This window comes from Nannobrachium achirus (genome assembly GCF_963921795.1).
Source record: "Nannobrachium achirus genome assembly, chromosome: 5".
Lineage (NCBI taxonomy): Eukaryota > Metazoa > Chordata > Actinopteri > Myctophiformes > Myctophidae > Nannobrachium > Nannobrachium achirus.
The window spans coordinates 39,829,508-39,850,090 of NC_137814.1; the positions used below are offsets into that span (position 1 = coordinate 39,829,508).

At 43.0% G+C, this 20,583-nt stretch overlaps 1 protein-coding gene across 5 annotated transcripts in view; it reads left to right on the forward strand.

The window, feature by feature from the left end:
- The window catches only part of st3gal3b (ST3 beta-galactoside alpha-2,3-sialyltransferase 3b), a 69,390-nt gene that overhangs the window by 11,756 nt on the left and 37,051 nt on the right, over positions 1-20,583 (forward strand). For 4 of the 5 annotated variants that reach the window (XM_080725160.1, XM_080725161.1, XM_080725159.1 and 1 more), the window contains exons 3-7: positions 1,813-1,893; positions 2,365-2,412; positions 5,020-5,062; positions 10,574-10,666; positions 18,691-18,785. In XM_080725160.1, coding sequence (XP_080581286.1) covers positions 1,813-1,893; positions 2,365-2,412; positions 5,020-5,062; positions 10,574-10,666; positions 18,691-18,785 — 360 coding nt within the window. The remainder of the gene's footprint in view (positions 1-1,812; positions 1,894-2,364; positions 2,413-5,019; positions 5,063-10,573; positions 10,667-18,690; positions 18,786-20,583) is intronic. The other variant, XM_080725163.1, reaches the window with a different exon arrangement.

Below are 20,583 nucleotides of genomic sequence, written 5' to 3' on the forward strand. Positions count from 1 at the left end.
TCATAACATGCTTTTCCAGAATCTTGCGGCCCTTGCAGTTGGTAGGCTATGATTAGCATAGGGTAAGCATATTTTCAAACTTCCAGACATATACTGTGCATCCCCAGTACCTTCAACACCATGGATGGTGGTTAGGTAATTATAAGTGGATTTTAATTGTGGTGAGAACCAGGACAATTTGGTAGTGAATGTTGAAAAACAGAATATTTCAGGGTTATCGGGCAGCAGGGACACCCAGCTTGCAACCGGGTCAATCCCGAACAAACCGGGACATCTGGTCACCGTAAGTTGGCACTCGGTCAGTCATTCACTTCCAGCTCTGTCACGTAAGGGTGTGAGTGCAAGCCGACATCCATTGTCTGTGTGCGCTGCTGCGGGTAGTGGAAATGGCACCTCAGGGTGTCACATCTCCCAGACCACACCGCACCGGTGGGCTATGAAATTACCTGCCAACAGTCACAGCCACACCTTGTCTATTTAGTTTATCAGCCAGGCAGTTGGATGACCAGTAAAATATGTGAACTCTAGTTTGAGAATATTACTTGGCTTAAATATTCACAACCTGCATGCCAAAACAATATTTAAATCCATTTAAACATTAAGAAGCGCTATGCTAACGCACAATGGTGTGGAAAGGTGTTATTTCTCATGTCATGTTCAGCATTTGGCTGGTGATATCTTACGGTACATTGGCCACCTGCTCTGAAGACACCTGTTTACATGATATGCAGGATTCTCTGTCCCTGTGCCTAGTATTGATAACGGCCACGAGTGATCCACTTTCAGTGAGGCGAGAGGTCCACTGTTCACTAATTAGGGAATCCGATCTGACACATGGCTCAGACATGCCCAGCTTCTGAGGCTCTGCAGTGTTTGCATTCTATTCTATATAAAGAGTACATGCTTTTACAGCGGATTACATTCGTCTCTTGTCAGGATTTACATGCTTTGCTTTTATCTACAGCCAGCAGTCTTTGTTCCTTCCTCTTTGGGTTAAAGAAAAGGCACTATAGGTTGGCTGTGCGTAATCATCAGCAGGTGGAAGGCATTCAACAGCTGTGTTATGCTTATTTTGATAGAGAGAAAACATGAACACAGATCTTCTTTATTTTGGTCCCCAAGGCCTAGTTTAGTTTGAACCCAGCCCTCTTGTTTTGCAAGTCTTCCCGCTTTTTATCTCGGTTAAATTAAATAGACAAATCTGCAAAGGGATGTGGAAGGGAAATGTGCAATGTTTGCCAAACGTTTAATGATAATAAACAATGCTTGAGGTACAATCATAGTGCACATACACCTGCTCATTGGCCATATTCCCACGGTGGCCATTTTGCTCTTACTCCACTAACCTTGGAAGACTTGGGCTACAGTTGGAAACTTCCGAGGGCGACAGTATAAGGGACATGTAGAAAGGAGGTTCTAGTGGTATTTACCGGTAATCCTAGGACAAGAGGGACAAGTGTATGATTTTGGAGGTGAACATCTTAACCACTCAATTCCCATATTAATCTTTCGGCATTACTCTGTAATGAGCTCTGTGTCATGGGCCATCCACTGGGGGTCTTCTCAGCTTAAGCCGAAAGACACAAAAGACACAACAGAAAGACACAACAGTGCTAGCAGATGTGTGTTTTTGGAGTAAATGTGTGCTGCTTTCCTGGCTCCTAATTTCTGCGTCTGTGTTTCCATCGTTATACTTTATTTATATTTGTCCTTCTGCTCTGTCGCTGCCTTCCACAGGATCAGCAGATCATGATGGTGTCTCCATCCATAACTGTGTTAACACTCCCCCCCCCTCACCCTTTTTGTTTGCAGAGAAAGATGCAGAGCCTACAATGGCAGTCCCTTTTAAAGGGACTGCCAAAGTGAAAACTACCACAGGTAGAAGAACCACAGGTAGAAGCCCATTCACTTTGGGTGGTGGTGAACCCGGGGGTGCTTAGGTGCTCAGGTGCTCATATGGATCCTCGGTATCTGCTACCTGGGCGATACAAGCCTTGCATTTTTTTCCTTCACTCGTTTTTGCTTTTTGATTTGATTTTATTCTTTTGCTCATTCACTCATTTCAGTGTTTTTTGGTATTTCTCTTTTCAAAATACCTATTACAGCCACAATAGCTACTAAAACAACTGCAATGGGTGCATTCAGGAGGTTGATTTGCAGCCACTTCAGCCTGCTGTCTCTGATCGGAGACCCACATTACTGGTTATTAATTCAACCTGCGGGGACTAACATGACTAACCTCTCCTCTTCCTCCTCTGATTTATTCATGTCTTTGACGTTTTGGATTTGTCGGTGCTCTCAAGCTCACAAGTGTTGCCTGGGCTGATGCTCTAGCAGCCTTAACTGACCCCTCTTGTCTTTCAGAGTCAGAAACGGACATTGCTCTCACCGTGGGACGAATAGTAGGCTCAGGTACAAAGCTCTCACCCCACACCCTGTGCCCTGCCCATCACTCTTTTCTCTCCACCTTCTGTAAGAAACCTTCTGAAACACCTGTGACACTTCAGTGGCCATGTTTGGAGGGCTATTTTAAAAAAACGACAACGTTGCACTTAAAAATAAAAACTGTAAATGACTTTTTGGTATGTATTTATGTCTTTCATCATAGAAAACATTGTCATCCTAGATTAGCCGTGTTAACCAAAGAATCATTCCAGTCCTGCTGTATTAACGGCCCGAGAACCACATTAGGCTTCAAAAGGCAAGCAGACAAACTGCAGAACACAAAACGCTATCAGATGTTGTCTGAAAACAGATAGGATAGCTGAATCAGAATGTTTGTCTTTTCAAAGTACATTCAAGCTACAGTCGTGAAATGTTGAACCCGGTGCCCATGACCCTTAGTTAGCACAGTCCAGACATGTTGCCATGGCTCGTTGCCATCGGTCTGTGTCTCCTCCCAACACTGCGCCCTGCCGGACGCCTGCAAGAAACCCTAGCTCACTGCTTACCTACCTGGGCTATACAAGAGAGAATAAAACCCAATACTGGACATCCTTAAAGAATGTACAGTTACTTGGTTAAAATACCTGCCAAATATATTATAGATGGATACAGGGGTGTCGCACCAAATTCTGAGCCCTGGGTACAAGGATTCACTGCGGGCCCCCAATGAATGTTCTTCATAGGGGGAGGAGGTGTAACCCATTTAAACTGGGAATGCATTATTAGGCAATATTTTGTGCTTTAACTTTTGCAAAATAGCAGATATACAAGCTCACAGCACGGCACCGAGTGCCACGCTGCGAGCTTGTACAGTAGATCTGCTATTTTTGAAAAAGCTTGAAGATTTGTGCAAGTCTTTGAATATTTCAAATATTTTTGAAAAACCTATGTTTCTATGTCAGTGGTGCTCACACTTTTTCATGTGAAGGACCCCCAAAATGATATGTATTTGGCTACGGACCCCCATCTCAAAATATTTTGTTCCAGGGACCCCCCAGAAGCAGAATTGTAGTTACAAATGTTCGCTTAAAAAATACATACGTACAGTATATTCAAAGATTTGCACACATTTTCACAACTTTAAAAAAATAGCAGATCTACAAGCTCACAGCGCAGCATAGCTAAAGTATAAGATAATTAAGGCCCCTCCACCTTGGGCCCTAGTAACCCAGTCCCACTCCCCCCCCCCCCCCCCCCTCCCCCCTTGTGACGCCCCTGGATAGATAGCTTGAGAGAAAATCAGTCGTATGAAGAGCTTTTCTCAATACTGTAATGTAAAATCTATATATAGTGCTTTATCTGGTGAGTCAGCTGACTTTTATCTCAGCAGGGCATATGTTACCATCCCAGTCCCATGGTCTCTCTTCCCAATGACTTAATATGATGCAACAGTGCCCTCTGTTGTTCAAACTAAGGTAGTGGTACATCTCACTGGAATGGTTTGCACTTTGCAGCCAGGCAGACTGCAGGGGTCCTGGCATAATAGGACGGTTTCAGAGGTGAACATTTGTGCTACTGGCAGGGACCCTGCCCCTTTATTTCTGCCTAAAGCCTCACTGCTGCTCATTTCTTTGGCTACCATGCGCCTCTTAACAGACAGACACAAATATTTCTCACCCATCTCTGCTTCTATGGCTAACCAGCCATCTGCTCTCCCATCCTTTTTGATTTTTCTCTTCATTCTCTCTTTTTGTCCTCCAGCATTCCTCTGATGACAACAAATGCACCCACAGGAGAAACGTTGATTCTGCCACTTAATCTCTCTTCCGTGCTGCTCCACTCATAATTATTTACTGTTAAGAAAGCAACAATTATATGTGCATCTAGCAGGCTATTCTTTGATTATTCAGCATTCTGTATTATTTCCAGAGACTGAATTCATATGACTTAAAGTGAGGTCTGTCGCCACTGCAGTATTGTACAGCGTTCTAATGTACTCAGCATACAGTACATGGGTACAATAGTAGTATAATAATTAATATAATTTAAGGAAAACATATAAATGATTACATTTTTTAAACTATTTCCTTTCACTTCAATTAAATAGCTGCAAGGGTTCTTGTGCTTTCTTGCTTCTATGAAAATGGCTTTGTCTCAATGCTTCACTAGGCACCTATGGACCGCCACTCTACCACACCCCCTGATGCTTGTCCATAGGTGTACCGCAAATCCAACCGTTCACCTTACTTTATTTTCAGCTCAGCAGAATGTGTTTTGGCTGGCTTCTTTTCCTAATCTTGCTTGATTTTCCAACAAATGCTTTCTAACTTAATTTTTCCCCTCCTCCCATTTCCATTGTTTCTTCACCTTTCTGAAGAATGCACAGGCTGTATATTTGTTGTTGTTGTTGTTTTTTTTCTTTCTTGTTTTTTTTTTCTTGTTTTTAACACAGCAACAGATGCAAAACTACAGCTAATTGGCTGTATCTTAGCGGTTAGGTATTGGATACTTCTAAGTACTTGATGGTCAAATATGCGGAGTGCGCTACAGTCAGAAGTCCTGATACGTTGGCCCTGGTGTGGTAATTGGTCTGTCTCTCTCTCCTTCTCTTTCTTTCCCCCCTGCTGTTTCTAGTGTACGACAAACAGGGCTTTCTGCTGAAGCTGGACACAAAGCTGTAAGTACATCTCCAATTTCCAGTGTAAGCATCTGTCATTCGATAGTGCTCATTTAAGAAAAAGTCCAATACTTTGCCTTAAACCCCTCTGTCATTTATTGAGTGAGACCCTGGTGAGTTTCTAACTGTGGCTCGATTATGTTCACTGTTAGATAACAGGGCTTTTAGGTCATCTTGCACAGCAGTGTTTTACATCCAGTGTTTGGAGAGAAAGAATAGCTCACAATCTTCTGACATGTGCCAATCAGTGTAAACATTTTAGTCCAATGTTGAGAACCACTGCTCTACAGAAATTATGTTATAGCACATTTATGACTGCAACCTCATCTTAGGACCTTTCCCTGGAATTTTCAGTAACTGTTCTCCCTTTGACCCCAAAAACCGAGCTCATTTTTTGGTTCCAGGTGCATAGTTGTTGCGGAAAAGAATGTCCCTTACTCCAAAAGTAGTACCAACCCCCTTAAATGGGTTGTGAGCCAGCAGGACTGGTCGAGCACTAGGGCTGGCTTGGTGAGAAGGTTACACATGCACTATATTTAAATGGACAAACAGAAAACTGAAACGGATATTTTAAAACATGGCATAATGTACAGGAAGACAACATTTAAGAGCACTTACATTTTGCCATAAGATACTGGCATACTTATACTTGGATAAAAAGAGTGAAAAAAAAAGATGAAAGAGTTGTGTGCAACGTGTGTGCATGTGCTGTATTGTATGTGTTTTAGAGCTGGGATCGTGCCCATTGTTTCAGTCCGTGCTGAACCTGTGTCCGACAGTTTTTGTCCGACCCTTATATACCGCTTTTTCCCCTCCTTTCTTTTTCTTTGAGGAAGCCACAGATTTACACTGACTGACTAGCAAACTTCTTCTAATGTGCAGTGCATGCAGCTTAACTGCTTGTTACGATTATTATGAATATTAAGGCACACTGTGGCTTGTGAAAGTGTTTAAATTGTACGTTGATTATTAAATAATGTAAATAATATACGTCTGACTGCAGTGACTTGCTACCAGCTGCACACTCATCCTGCAAGTTTCTGCGTCTGGAAAATAGCTGATCTGTAAGCTCACAATGCGTTGCGGATGCGAGGCGTTGTGAGCTTGTAGATCAGCCACTTTTGGCACGGAACACGCCGTGACAACGGAGTATAACGCAGGATTTACTTGGCAATGTGTGTGTTGGACGGACGAGGTTTGCACAGTGCACTGCACACAACCACAACCGTTGCAAAATAAACTTCCAATTCAAGGGATGTACAGTAGTGGGGAACACAGCGCCAACAAGCAGCGAGCTCCCTTCAGCACAACAACACGTTACCTCAGTGTTTGCCGTTTGGGACGTTCTCCATGCTTAGAGTTATGTCTCCATGCCTGCAGCATTAGCGCAAGCAGCACACACAGGAGTTGTGCACTGCGCACATCATCAGAGAGAGTGCATGATATGTCCGACCCGACTCGACGTCTGACAATTAATTATGAAAATGCGTCCGGCTCGAACACTTGGGTTTCGACTGCCCCGCTGGTTTTCGGTCGGGTATCCCAGCTCTAATGTGTTTTGGAGAAGGCAGGTTCTAACTCTAAAGCAAATGGCTCTTATATAAAAAGGAATGTGCAATGGAATTTTAATATAGTAGCATTCATTGCACTGCCTGAACTTATTCCGCAATATAAATCTGCCCAAGAGGGATGTTGATTATTTGAATCAGTAACATTGTCTCAATTAAGATGTACTACAGTGTTTTAGAATGGTATTACAATTCATTATATCTAATGGATTTTTACTTGATTACTATCTAATAATGTTAGGTTTGTTAAGATAAGAACATTTTAAAACTTTAATTTAATTTATATTTAGATTACTGTGTATAGTACCTGACTACATTAAAAGCAATTATCATTCACGCTGTAGGCAAGTACTATATAACTAGATTTGGTAATTTATAACTACAGTATAATGTCGAGATCTTCACTAATCCAGAAGTGTGGCCAAAACTCAAACACAAATTCAATACAGGCAAGAAGTTCAAAACCTGAGTCTCTAGTTTCTTGATAAAAGTCCTTGAAATCTTTGCCCAGAAGGGAGCTTATGCTACATTTGTGACCAAAGGTGGAGACATTTTCTTTCTTTTGAGTCATACGGTACACACAGATGTTGGCCCACAAGCAGAACATGAATGTGCAAACCTTCTACTTATTTATCTTACTTGAATTTAAAATAAACATAATATCTCAGTGGAGCTTTAACCCATTTAGGCCTAGGATTATTGACTGCTTTAACTATTGAAAAATAGCAGATATACAAGCTCACAGTGCGGCACCGAGTGCCGCGCTGCGAGCTTGTAGATCTGCTATTTTTGAAAAATCATGATTTTTTTTTTGCAAGTCTTTGAATATATCTATTTAAAAGCAAACATTTGTAACTCAATTATTTGCTTCTGGGTGGTCCCTGGAACAACATATTTTGAGATGGGGGTCAGTGGCCAAATACCTGTAATTTTGGGGGTCCTTGATATGAAAAAGCATGATTTAGAAGAAGGATTTAGAAGTCGGGTCAAAGATCGGGTCAAAGATATTCAAAGACTTGAACACATTTTCAAGATTTTTCAAAAATAGCAGATCTACAAGCTCGCAGCGCGGCACTCGGTGCCGCGCTGTGAGCTTGTATATCTGCTATTTTTCTAAAGTTAAAGCATAAAATAATGGTTAAAGTGGTTAAAATCGAACGCGACTCGGGTGCGTTCCAGGTATTCGAGAGTTAACCAAATTTGCCGACAGCTGCACTTTTTTTAACAGCTCTGATAGGACTAATGAAGTTTGAAGTGTGTGCGAATTGAGATGCAGCATTATTGCTTATTGTTTGTTCCAAAGTAATTATGCCTGTCAGGGTGAGAACCTACATTATACTGTTAGCTGCCATCATATCAACACGTGTTTTGACGCGTGTATATTTCTCAGAATTGGTTTGACGCTCCTGTTGTTGATTGCAATGGTAACTGCCCCCCCCCCCCTTTCCCGAACATACAAGTTCATAAGCATTCAGCTATCAGCGCCTCTGCTCTCACAGGGCATGTCTGTCTGCACTTGGCACTCACACTGTAAGCAAAATGTTACACAATTTATGGTAGTTTTCTCATGGGATTGCAAGCATAACTGTGCACACCATCTAATGAGTTTCCCTTCATTATTATCTCCAGCGGTTTTCAGTCTAGTAATTGCAGCATCAAAGGTGCAAAGCGATCCATCTTAAAAGTAGACTCACATAACCTTACCTGACCTTGACCGATCTTAACAATGATAACCTGTATAGGGGCTGTTAAGTCTGACATAATTTTGTAGGCAGAGGAGAACTTTTGCCCCCCAAAAAAGCAAATCTTTTTACTATTTTTACTATTTACTAATTTTTCTTCTCTTTGTTGTTGAAAGGAAAGTGATAGAATTATACTTTAGTCGTTATTTTTGTCTCGGATCTGTTGAAATAGCGAGGGACAGATATTGACAATACATCTGCTTGGAGGTCTGACTACAAAATGATGTCACGGCTTAAAAGCCCCATTCGGTAACTGGTATAGATCTACCAGCTTGCTTACCAGTTAACAATGACTGGTGTTGAATGGCAGAGAATCTTTTGCTTGTCACAGTTAATAACTAGAAGCAGTGCTCTTCCGAGCACAGGTCTCCACCAGGCCGTGCGTCCTGGTGGTGCTACTGTATAATAGGCCAATGTAAAAAGGGTGGCATATGTTCTTCACCTTAGATCTTTCATGGCAATCGGACGCTGCATGCATGATTTCAAGCATTGTGTTCCAAAAATGTGTTTTGCTAAAGTCTACCTGCTGGTGGCGCTATAACAGGACAATGTTAAAAAGGTAGCATTTGTTCCTTGACCTAGTGGGAATATGTGTGGCAAATGTCACGGTAATCGCAAGCTGCGTTGATGATTTGAGGCATTTTGTTCAAAAACGGAGCAATCCTGCAAACTTTGGAAGCTAATATTAGCCAATCAGGATGGAATATGAAATATCAGACGGATCGGACTTGATCACATGACTATAGAGATACTGTGTACCGATTTGCATGATTTTTGGATAAAATCTCAAGGAGTAATATCCAAAAATGTGTTTTACATAAGTCGGACCAAAGGTGGCGCTATAAAAGGCTGATGTGAAAAATGCAGGGCAAAGGTTTATCCTTAGCCTCTAGGGAGTGCGCTTACAAAGTTTGAAACTGATCGGTGGAGTTATAGGTAAAACCACAAATCGGGCTGTTATAGCGCCACCATGAGGCTGATTAAAAAAAATTAAGTGGCATTTCTTCCTCGGCCTAGTGGGAACGTGTGTGCGCGATTTCATGATAATTGCACTTTGCGTTTGTGATTTGAGGCCTTTTGTTCAAAACGGCTCAATCCCACAAACTTTGGAAGCCAATCTTAGCCAATCAGGATGGAATATGCAAAATCTGACAGATCCGTGTCGATCACATGACTGTCGAGATATTGCCTACCGATTTGTAGGATTTTTGGACAAAATCTGTAAGAGTAGTGCACAGAAATGTGTTTAGCAAACATCGGCCACTAGTTGGCGCTAGAAAAGGCCCATTTGAAAAATTTAGGGCAGAGGTTCTAGATTGGCATCAAGGGAATGTGTGTGCTCACTTTGGCAGCGACCGGGCCAACGGCGACTGAGATTTGGCGCTCACAAACTGCGAGGACGCACGGACGGACACACGGACGGACGCACGCACGGACGGAGAGGAAAACATACTCTCCCCCATGCCTACGGCTGGTGGAGACAATAATAATTGTCCAATCGCAATTGTTTACGATGATCGTTTCCATGTTGAGAGAGGTTCATGCATTTTGAAACCTCTTCAGAAATAGTGGAAATAGTCGATCTACAAGCGCACAAGACATTGTGAGCTGTAGAATTGTAGATAGTGAGTTGTAGATAGTCTATTTTCTCTATTTTGTTAGAAATATTTATTATAAAAGCCTAAAAGCCATACAATTAAGTGGCTAATGCCATGTCAGCTCAAATGTGTGCATTGTCGTTTTCTATCCCATCTGTTTTTTAATGTAAACCGAGTATTTGTGAAAAGCACTATAGAAATCTAATTATTAAATTGTGCACACCCTTGGTCAGATTGATTCCTCCCATCAACCCTGGCCCAGTGTCTGCTGGACAGGCCTCCCATACTGCCTGGGCCTCTCTTCACCCTGTTGTTTATTTACTCTGTATTCATGGCATTGAGAAAGATATTAATGATCATGTTAGCAACAGGGAGGTTCTGCTAGCTAGCACTGTGTGATTATTTGAACTAGGGCCCCCTGACTTGTCATGCCCCACACATAAGTGATGTGCTGAGCTGTTGAGTTCAACCTGTTTCCTGTATCTCTCAGGGTAATTGTTGGCCATGCTTAAAGCTTTATGGCTTTAGTAGCAGGCCCTTGTAATAGATCATCAGTTGTCACGCTGTTTCTCATTAATCTCTCTCTGTGTCATTAATCCGCAGGCCACCAGAGTTGGTGTACAAGTATGGCAACCTCAGCGAAGGAGCATGCAAGCCGGGCTACGCTGCAGCCAAGATGACCACCATCTATCCTAAGTGAGAAGAACCACCTCTTTGCTTCTCTTGCTTTAGTTCTTTTGCAGGGTTCTGTGGGATGACTGTTTAGCACTCGTGTGTGTACGAGTTGCCTTCATGTCCTAATTTATCCTTGATCAAAAAGAGAACGAGGCCAATTCCTTCACACGCGCCATAAGAATGTTAACCATCTACATAGGCATTCGGCAGAAGCTTCGCGGACAAATCAATTGAATCGAGTGTCAATATAAAAGGCCATTAGGAGGAAAACACTGTCACCAGTTGAGCCAGCTTGGCCTCGGGTCAAGAGTCAGAACAGAGGAGCTCCTACATTCCCACGCAATCCCCGAGAGTTGTCAGTCATGTCAGAGTCATTCTCTTCCCCCCCTCACCACAAAACACAGGACTTTGTCCTTGCGAGTTCCACATCACACAAAAGAACCTCTGTCATGAGAATACAAGTGCGCCCATCTCATCCCACTCATGTCCTTGGGCCTCGGAGGCTCTCCCTGTGAGGGGCACCGAGCAACTTCCTGTCCGGCGTGCCGTGACTCATCATCAACTTCCTGGTCCCTCAACCCACACAATCCACGGAACACTCGGCGGCCCTCTATGATGTCACTGCCTCCTTTGATCTGGCCGTGGCTCCTCTTGCCACCCATCCCGCCTCAATCTATAGGACATTGTCCCATTAGCATTCTTGGAACTATAGCTAATAGAGGGGCAATTTTCCGCATTGCTGAACAATAGCCTGTGGCAGTGCTGTACAGTTCTTGACCTATTTATGGAACAAGAACAAGAGCCCCGATGCCCCATTTCTCCAACCATCTTCCAAGCACAAGTCGCTCACACTAATTTATACGTTAGTCCAAATGTATACTAACACTGAGGGACCCAAAAGCTGTTATGTTATGACCTCTTTTACTGTATGTCAGGATGTAGGCCTTAATAGTTTTCGGGGAAGGGTAAATATTGAGAGTAGCGGTTAAAACATTGAGAGTTACAGGGCCTCCAAGTCATGCTGCATAAAATATTCAATGATTGACTCGTAGAATGCCCTTTGACCTTTTGGAACCCCTTACACATACGCATGTGCGCACACACACACACACACACACACACACACAGCCAACGTAATGGACATCGCTTGTGGTAAATTTGTGGTTAAGGGGAAGGAGCATGGAGTGGGTTTTTCAAGAGTTGGCCTCTGCCCATCTGAGAGGCTACGTGTTAACGATGTACCCTCTCCCCTTTCGCCTAACGACTTCCTCTAATCAGCCGCACGTGTCGGATCAAAGTTGTGTACAACACAGAACCCCCAGTGGGAAACCACTGATTACTACCACCCTCACCTCGGTTTCACACAGGTCAATTAGCGCCATTCATACCTCAAAGCGACATCGTTTGTGTGCCCATCAGCAAGCATGAATGTGGGTGAACTTGTGTGTGTGTGTGTGTGTGTGTGTGTGTGTGTGTGTGTGTGTGTGTGTGTGTGTGTGTGTGTGTGTGTGTGTGTGTGTGTGTGTGTGTGTGTGTGTGTGTGTGTGTGTGTGTGTGTGTGTGTGTGTGTGAACCCATGGATAATAAATAAGCATATGTGTTGTTTTGTATGAGCTTGATGCTCGCCATTTGTTAATGTAAATGAAGATTATTTCTAATGTGAGGTTCTCGTGTATGTGTTGTCTACTTGTCAGGGGTCGTGTTCAGAAAATGGTTGTTTTGATTATACCAATAAGCTAGGCTGTTGTGTTTACCCAAACCTCCATGATTCAACGTTTTAGATTCCTTTATGTCCCTTCCCTGGCTAAATGAGGTTAGCAAATTGACTTTAAAATGTAGACGACGTCTCTCTTTATCAGCCGTATTTCCGTTGGTCATTATTAATGTCATTGCTTTTTACAGTGCTAGGTGTAGCCTCAAGTTTGGCTATGCTAGAGAAATCCCTCTTAACCTCTCTAGCAGTGAGGTGGCCCCGTGGCCCTCCCTCTAATCATCTCCTGCTTCCTCCATGTTTGTCTTCTCCGAGGGGCCATGCCCCTCGCAATCCAATTTATTTTCAACACCTCCCCTCCACTCCGCTCTACCCAAACTGTTTGTATTGGAGCCCTAAATCATGTGTTGGCAGTGAACTTGAGCGCGGCGCGGTTATGAAAATAAGGCTCCGAGTGATAGACCTAGCTGGAGGAAATGAGCACAATGCAATCCCCGGCCTGCTGCTGTCCATTTTGGGAGCCCCATCTTGTACCTTTTTCTTTGCTTACCTTTTTCTTCCTTTTTTTTCGTTCTTGATTTAACAAGCAGCCGTCTCATCTCTGCTCAGGGATGCCTGTGACTTTCTGTCGATGTGAGCTCTGGGTCTCTGGACTGGTCCCACGTTATTTATAGTCCTGTTTGGCCCCCTGAAGCTCCAAGTCTAATGAATCTCAGTTTGTTTTGGCAGGACAGGAGTCGCTGAGTGTCTGTGTGCTTCTGTCAGGTGATGCGAAGAGGAGAAAAAGGGAGCCGGACGTGACTGTTTCTCCTCCAGATTCCCAGATTCCCACCTCTTCTTCCCCCTCTTCCTCTGCGACTTGGGGGGGGGGGGGGGGGGGGGGCGGCATTCAAAGAGAGATTAGTTGGGGAAGAGAGGCAAGCTGGACACTAACCGGAGGGCCTTCCATCTGTGTTGGCCATGTTTGGTCATTGTGCATCCGAGGTCCTCTTGTATTTACTATATTTACTTTTATTTGTTTGACCACAAAGGTGCAAGGTACCCCACACTGTGTGGTATGGGTGGGCGATATGGTGATAAATATCGTTGAGACGATACAATGTCTCCACGATTCCTTTTTCAGAGCTATTGTATGTATTGTGATACAATGAGGGAGCCTTATAGACAATCCTGTTGAATTGTTAATACAGAGATTCATTGCAGAATGCACCTACATTTTGGTCTAAATCAGTAGTTCTCAAACTTTAAAATGTCAAGGTCTCCCCTTAACTCTGACAGTATACAAATGAAACCAAATGGACCCATTACGGGTCCATTTGGTTTCATTTGTATACTGTCAGAGTTACATACTTGTAAGGGTCCATTTAGACCTCCCAAAAGGAACCCACAATGTCCCTGGACCCCACTTTGAGGACCACTGGCCTAAATGGGGTCTCACTCCTTTTTCTTTAAGTTTTTGTTACCTTGTAGGTGGTTGTACTGTTAAGTAACTTGAAAAATAACCATAAAAAACAATATGAAAAAGAATCGTGATAAGATTGTGTATCGTGATACAGCTTGGAAGAATATCGTGATATTGTATTTTTCCATATCGCCCACCCCTACCGTCTGTGTGGTCCAAGTGTAGTAACACTGTACAATTGTGTTTCAAATGCATTATCTTTCTTGATACTATCTATTAGATAGTGTCTGCTTGCTCATGGGCTATGAACCATCTGCAGTGTTATTTATTGGATCTATTACACACAGACATGAGGACCGGGACCATAAGGCACATCATTTTATGTGATTAATGATGCACTTGTTGCAATAGAATACATGGTAGCCAATTGTGGGAAGGCATGAGTTATTGTTGGTTTGCATAGCGTGTTGTCCCTTAGTCAATTGTTGGTATGATCAGTGGTGAAACAGAGACCGGCTTTGTTGTTGGGAAATGTCTCACTGTGAAAGTATACAGAGATTATAGGGACTGTCGGTTATGACATCACCGCAAGATTCGGGGCTTAACTCCGCCCACTTTGGCGGCCATTGCCATTGCTAGGTCTTGGATGCATCAAGATCAGTCTGTACTAGTTCTACTTGTTGAGCAAGCAACGATACTTTTACTTCAATTGCTCTAGGCTTTGATTGCATTTCTATAAAACCATATTTGATCAACATAACGATCACACACATTTTACTGTTTATAGGGAATGTTATATTATTATAAACCGATCTTTATTTCCAAAGCAACGGATGAATGTGAAGGATCTGCTTGTGCTTTTTCTGCGCTCATGCATGGACAGCCGAAGTCGCGATTTTAGCGTGATATATTTTTATTGGGAGACAATAATGAGCACCAGCAAATGAAAGCAGACATTCCAGTGAATATGGACACGTTTAAATTTTAATTTTTTGATGAAAATTGACCGAGTAATGGCCGAGTCAAATTGCAAGTGGTCTTGGCAGTGGCCCAATAACTGGCTGTAGGCACGCTATGTGGTGTAAAGTAATTAAGTATATTTGCAAGTGGTCTTGGCAGTGGCCCAATAACTGGCTGTAGGCACGCTATGTGGTGTAAAGTAATTAAGTATATTTACTTAAGTAGTCTACTGTACTTAAGTAGGCCTACACTTTTGAGTTATATGTACTTTGCCAATATTTTTACTTGTTCTCCACTACATCTCTGATCCAAATATTGTAGGCCTGCTTTTACTCCACTGCATTTATTTCAAAACTTTAGTTAGTAATGCTAGGCCTACTATACTTTTGATTATTATTACAAAACATCATTAACCACTTCAGCATACATATATTTTGACCATTTGAAAATAGCCGATCTACAAGCTTACAATGTTAGATCCATGCTATTTTCAAAAGATGTTTTGATAACTTGAAAGGGACATTCTGCACAATGAGTAGGCCTACTTTTACTGTTGGTACTTTAAGTACATTTTGATACCATTACCAATACTTTTATACTTTTACTCATGTAAATTTTGAATAGGCCTACTGGACTTCGACTTGTAATAGAGTACACTTGCATTGACCAATCCATCTTATCTACAACCAGCGAACTGTCAATGCTGTTCTCCGGTCATCGCTTCCTTTTATCCAAGAGTCTCACAAGAAAGATAGCAACAAACATGGCGGGCGGAAGTGGCCGATTTTTGCAAGGCCACGCCCAGTCCTCACCCCCTATACAGTGTTGGCTCTATGCAACGCTCACCTTGTTCACTGTTTCGATGTGGTGTGTCAGGTGCTTGGCCTAGCAGTTGGCATCTGTCAAGGCTTAACACTGGTGCTGAAAATAATCAAAGAGTTGAATTTGGGTATATTATTCATGGTCAGGAACATGCTTTGTGAATTTCTGTGTTAGACAATGCATAGAATTGTGGTCTTTCATAATTATAGGCTAATCATTGTGACATGTTCTCATAGGACAGCCTATAATAATATTCAACGGATGAGCCTCATTCTGATCGTCAGTTTATGGTGCTAAATACTAGCTGAGATGGCTTCACGGCAGGACAATTTCCTCTAAGCTTTTGGTTACTTTTCTGTAACGTTATTACAATACTCATGAAATCAAAGCACTCCCATTTGTCCAAGCGTCGGTATTCAGTGACCATCTAGTATGTCGGTAGTGAAAACCATCACTGTGCGTCGTAAAATTATAGCGGTGGAGCAGCAGGCTTGTTAAAACCAGTGGGGCCCTGGCCAGCTCTCCTGTCCTGTCCTGTCCTGTCCCACAGCAAGACAGCAGGTCAGGAAAACACACATCCATCGCACGGCCACGCTCCCAGAAGCAGCACGTATCCCGGCACCCGGGGCCCAGCCCTGACCGAGGGGAAGTGGATCCTTTTGATATGAGCGCTGTGCTTTATCAAAAGGACACGCACAGGAGGAGGCAGGGCCGATGATGGAAGTCACAGTTCAATGTTCATAGTCGGTCACAGAGTGTTTTTGTGTAGGCCAGTCTCGATTTACTTGTACCACTACGGTGGAAGGATTTGTTTCTCACTGGAGGAAGCCAAGTTGTATATGTCATGCTGCTGACACACGCTGGTACACTTTGTCTTGAACTTTGTTGACCCAAAGAAACACCCTACAATCCACATACAATAACCTTTTTTCTGGTACAGGATACTATACTACTCAGTATCTTTTGGCACACTGGGTCACTTTACAGAACTAATCGGTGGGAGGGAGTGGTCTGGTCGGGGGCCCAAATCATTTGAGGAAAAACATTCTGGCATCAATATATCGTCGAAGGCACGATTACCAAAACGTGTGTCAACTGTGATTTAGGCGTTTGTTTCCTGGGATTTTTTTGGCTGTTGATGGGTTATGTGCTGCAGGCGCCTGTGAACTCTGCTCTACTCCATTTTAACACTCTCTGCCTCTCTCCTCTCTTTTGTTTCTTTACGTGTGTGTGTGTGTGTGTGTGTGTGTGTGTGTGTGTGTGTGTGTGTGTGTGTGTGTGTGTGTGTGTGTGTGTGTGTGTGTGTGTGTGTGTGTGTGTGTGTGTGTGTGTGTGTGTGTGTGTGTGTGTGTGTGTGTGTGTGTGTGTGTGTGTGTGTGTGTGTGTGTGTGTGTCAGTCAGTCAATAAGCTGGCTAACATGTGTGCAAGTCACAGTTGTTTCTGGAGGAGCTGTGGTGAGGAGTAGTTAGATTGATGACAATGGAACAAGCGTCTCCTTTTACAGCCCCCAAAGTCTTTAACTTCACCCGGGACTTCTTTAACATTGCTGCCCCCCGAGGTCAGAGCTGGGAAGACAGGAGGCCACAGGGTCCTATTCTCTAGGGGGGAAAGGGCAAAGGGGTGAAAGACACACATGCACACACCTGTCAACTCTATGAGTCTTATTTAGTATCCAGAAAGTGTCAACTCGAGAGTGTGAGTCTCTGTGAGAGTGAGACTGTGTATGCCTGTGAGGTTTCACTGCGTTCTGTGTAGGCCTGGGGCGGTATCGCCATTTTGTTATCGCGGTTATCGTCTTCCCATTACCGACGGATCTATTAATTAGGGTTCGGCGATAAGCCAAAATATTCCTATCATCTGCCCAAAAATTAGCCGCTCCACTGTCCTATAAGCCCGTCTTATACACTTCCCTGTACAGCACAGCAGCGGGTCTGGCTTCTAAAGTAGCAGATCTACAAGCTCACAACGCGTTGTGTCCTGAGCTTGTAGATCTGTGCAGTGTTGGGTTACTACGCTGGGGCTTCAGACACTGCACGCTGTTTGTGAACAAACTAGATGAGATGGGTAGTGATACTGTATATTGAGTGGTGATATAGGCTAAACATATAGTAGACACGTTTTAGTTACCAGACTTGTCATAAAAGGTTGTAAGACAGGACCGCCGACGGACAGCGATGTGGTGGAAAAAGTACTCAAGATCCAATCTGTCAGTCGCGCTCTGCCCGTATGGTCTGTTAAGCAAGCCTATATATTTTGAAGGGATAAAAAAGAAACTGCCACAAGGCATGTATAAACATACTTGTGTGGATTATGGAGAAAGTTTAACGCTGCTTCTGTACAAGGCGTGTTGTTGCCTGGATTATTGAAGCATTCCCGGAACAGAAAGATCCCATGATTGGCCGCTAGTTGCGCTGTTTTCCCCCTGGGGGTACCAAAAAGAATATTGCGTCATTTTCGCAGCATAGAAAGCAATGGCTTCGCACCGTCCATGTTTTTTTACAGTCTATGTTCTGTATGAGCCGAGGCTACGACACGGCTGCTCCAGTGAAGATTTCTGTGTCCCAGCTTCCAAACATGTGGTATGCGGCCCAGAGCAGAGCGGCATGGAGCAGCAGGCGGTCCTCCCTTCTCCCCCATTTTAAAACTCGCTCGTTCTCAATAAAAAATAGCCCCACTCTGCTCGCATGCTCTGTATAGCCTATATATTTTTGGGGGGATAAAAAAAAAACGACAAAAAAAAAAAAAAAAACGGTTTCTTTTAAATTTTCTTTTTTTTTCTTACCGCCGTAAGGAACCTGACACCGCGGTAGGCCACGGTATACTGCGATACGGCGGTTACTGTACCCAGCCCTAGTTCTGTGTTGTTACTACTACTGGATGGTACTGTCATGGGTGTTGGTAAAGGTAATACTTTGACTTAGCGCACAACAAAAGTGACTTCAACATGACAGAATTGTTGTCACTTTGACCATAGGAACATCGCAGTGGTGTCACGTACCTCTGGAAAAATTAAAGGTCCCATAAAATGTTACTCTGATTGGTTGGGAATATGGAGTGAGCCCTGTTATTTTTTTCCTTCTAATCTAATGAACGTTTGTACTTCCATCTCACCCCTCCCCTCTTTCTTTCAATTCTCTCTCGCTTTGCAGGTTCCAGAAACCAGCTCCTATGTTCCTGGACCGCAATTTCAAACGGCTAGCGAAAGTCAGCAATTATTTACCTCCGTTTGGCTTTAAAACACAAGGTGAGATTCCTCTGTGCATTTGCTTGCATGCTGTTGAGAGGTGCCAAGTTTTGAGCCTTACCAAAATGGTTGTTTTTGTACTATAATCCAAATAGGAATGTCTTTGGATTGGCTGCAGTTCTATGATCTAAAAGGGAACAATTAACCACCTGAAGCCTTTGTTTTATTTAAGAAATATCCACCGTGCACACACATCTTTACTGTTTTTATTTTTAAACCAAGACTGAACAATGCATTTAGCTGTGTGCTTCCTCAGGTCCGCACAATGAGCAGACCTGAATGTCCTGCATTCTAGAAACCTGGCCTGTGGGACAGAGTAGTGAATGTTGAATAATACACTACATTTACACATTGTCTAAGGTATAGGAAAGCTATGTTCATCATGCAACCAGATATTTTGTTTTGGATATACTCTGGTCAAATTAGCTTGACATCTAGTCCTTAACATTCTCAATAGGTCATTTTTTACTTCAAAATAATAAATAATCAACAACAAATGATAAATAAACGTGTGTTAATAACACACCTCCGCAAGTCCCCCTAGGCAGCCATATGTCTGAAAATTATTAACATCCATCATAAAATGGTTTTGGGAAATGTAAATGTTAAAATGCTATTACTTATTTGGGTTGTTTTTAAATTCTATATACTTTGTTGACCGGGTCCACAAGGGTCTATACCCAATTCCCAATTTTTTTCCCATCACACAAATACTTATGCTGAAAATAAACGATCTACAAGCTCACAGCGGGTCAAGAGTTGGCAGAATGCAACAGGAGTGACCTTGTCACAGCGTGAAACTGGAGCTTGGCCAAATTGTAAAAATACAACAAATAGTTCAAATGCACTTGATTGATCCCGCCTGAGATTGCAAATGTCTGAGGGATCCTACCCACACACCTCTGTTGTGTTTTGTCAGTTAAATTAGCTTTATTGTCCCCACCAAGCAAATCCGTGATACGCCTGTGTGCTGTTGCCAGGCTATGCTTATCTTAGGTGAGGGAAACCCCTGTGATCCAAGTGTTGCGTCTTCACACACACAGTGCCCACACTTGTTCTCTAATCTTGACGTGCTCCCTGTGCACATCGAATATCAGGTAAACATGTCACGCCATGGGGATTGGAGAGATAGCGTTACTAAACAAAAGGTGGCTTCAGTGGTGTGTTCTTAAAAAAAAATGTTCCAATACTTTCCAAGTGTATGGAAAGGTACACTGAATGTTACCCTGTGTGCTCTGATCAAGTGTCTTATCACATGCACGTACGCACACACTCTCTGTCACACAGGGTGAAAGAAGCTCACCCTGTTTGAAAGCTACACCTGGTTTCTGTTTTCTCCACGGAGTGTGTTGGTGTCGGGAGCTCCCTTTTTAGTGGTGCTCATGTGGAGAGGTGATACGTGTGGTTTATGAATAGAAACACCACAAAGGATTCCAAGCCAGCACCAAGAGGGGTGAGAAGAAGAAGAAGAAGAAGAAGATAACAAAGAAGGAAAGGGCACAAACATGAAAGTTTATTTGAACTTTTTATCTTCCCATGCACTGAGGTTCACCACAACTGATCTATAGTTACAACGTCCCAGACAGAAAGATGGTCGCTTACTCGCTTCGCTTTATTACCTCTTTTAGGAGCCTCTGATTGTTCCACAGTAGTTCACTTTGTCATTTGGCAATTATGCAATTGAATTCTCTGTCAGTTGATAATAAATCCACTAAGTATTCCGTTTTCCCTCATGCCAATCTTCACGAAGTAAACATACCGTGACTTCAGTACAGGCCTAGCAAAGGCCATTCTCTCG